We start from the raw sequence: 881 nt of genomic DNA on the forward strand, positions 1-881 counted from the left end.
TCGTATGACCATCACTCAAAAATTCAATGTTTTCTTCTCATGCAGATGGCGGAAAGCTGAAGAAGAGGAAGATTTGCTTTGTTTTTTGCAGCGCACCCTTGTTTCTCTTTTTTGAATATGTCAGTATTTCACCACCATGTCAGCTGCCATTTATACTGTACATCACTAGTCTTTCTTTTGGCATCGTCTTTTGCCTAATTTATCATGTTCTGTCAGCATTTTGAGACGGCGAAACAAGGAAATGAAAAGGGTGCGTTCAAGTGCACCCTTAGGGTATTTATGTTGAATTCCAATGCAATATGGAGTGTAATCTTGACATGTTACTGTAAGATGCAAGCAGAGAGGGCTGGATTTGTGTGTGTAAATATATGTGTAATACATGGCGTCCCATGGTGGTACCTCAGATTTGTCCCCTTCCCCAAAACCCCAGCCCTTTTTTCTAATTTTATTACGCCAGTAAATATAAATATTTTATCATTTCCATCCATGTTGTAAATTGCGATATTATTTAGCGAACCTGTCCGAGAGTGTGCCACTTTGGGATGTTTTTTTTTTATTTTGTTTTTTGTAATGCACTGTTATGTTCTGTGTTGTCGATGTTTGCTATTTTTTTGTTTTACATTGGTTTTAAAAGCACAATCACTAAACTTTATTTTAAACCATTTCATCTATTAACCTTTTTGTCTTACTGGAGGTATGACAAAAGAGTCTAGTTAATCTTGATGATGATGATGATGATGTTTGATGACGATGATGATGGGGGTTCAAGTTGCCGAGACTCCCTCTCCGGAAAAGTGACGAAAAAGGACAGTTGATGTGAGTCATGGCTGCAATGTAAATATTTCTTTGGCATTGAGCGTAATATCAGCTATTGCACATGA

General features: G+C 37.3%; 1 protein-coding gene across 8 annotated transcripts in view; it reads left to right on the top strand.

Annotated features, from left to right (window-relative positions):
• robo1 (roundabout, axon guidance receptor, homolog 1 (Drosophila)) overlaps window positions 1-639 on the top strand; it is a 366,932-nt gene extending 366,293 nt beyond the window's left edge. For all 8 annotated transcript variants that reach the window (XM_058080084.2, XM_058080085.2, XM_058080086.2 and 5 more), the window contains one exon: window positions 46-639. In XM_058080084.2, the coding sequence (XP_057936067.2) occupies window positions 46-60 (15 nt within the window). In that variant the 3' untranslated portion in view covers window positions 61-639. The remainder of the gene's footprint in view (window positions 1-45) is intronic.
• The last annotated feature ends 242 nt before the right edge of the window (window positions 640-881 follow it).

The sequence above is a fragment of the Doryrhamphus excisus genome, linkage group LG8, assembly GCF_037039965.1.
Source record: "Doryrhamphus excisus strain RoL-2023G ecotype Guam linkage group LG8, RoL_Dexc_Guam_v1.1, whole genome shotgun sequence".
NCBI classification, from domain to species: Eukaryota; Metazoa; Chordata; class Actinopteri; order Syngnathiformes; family Syngnathidae; genus Doryrhamphus; species Doryrhamphus excisus.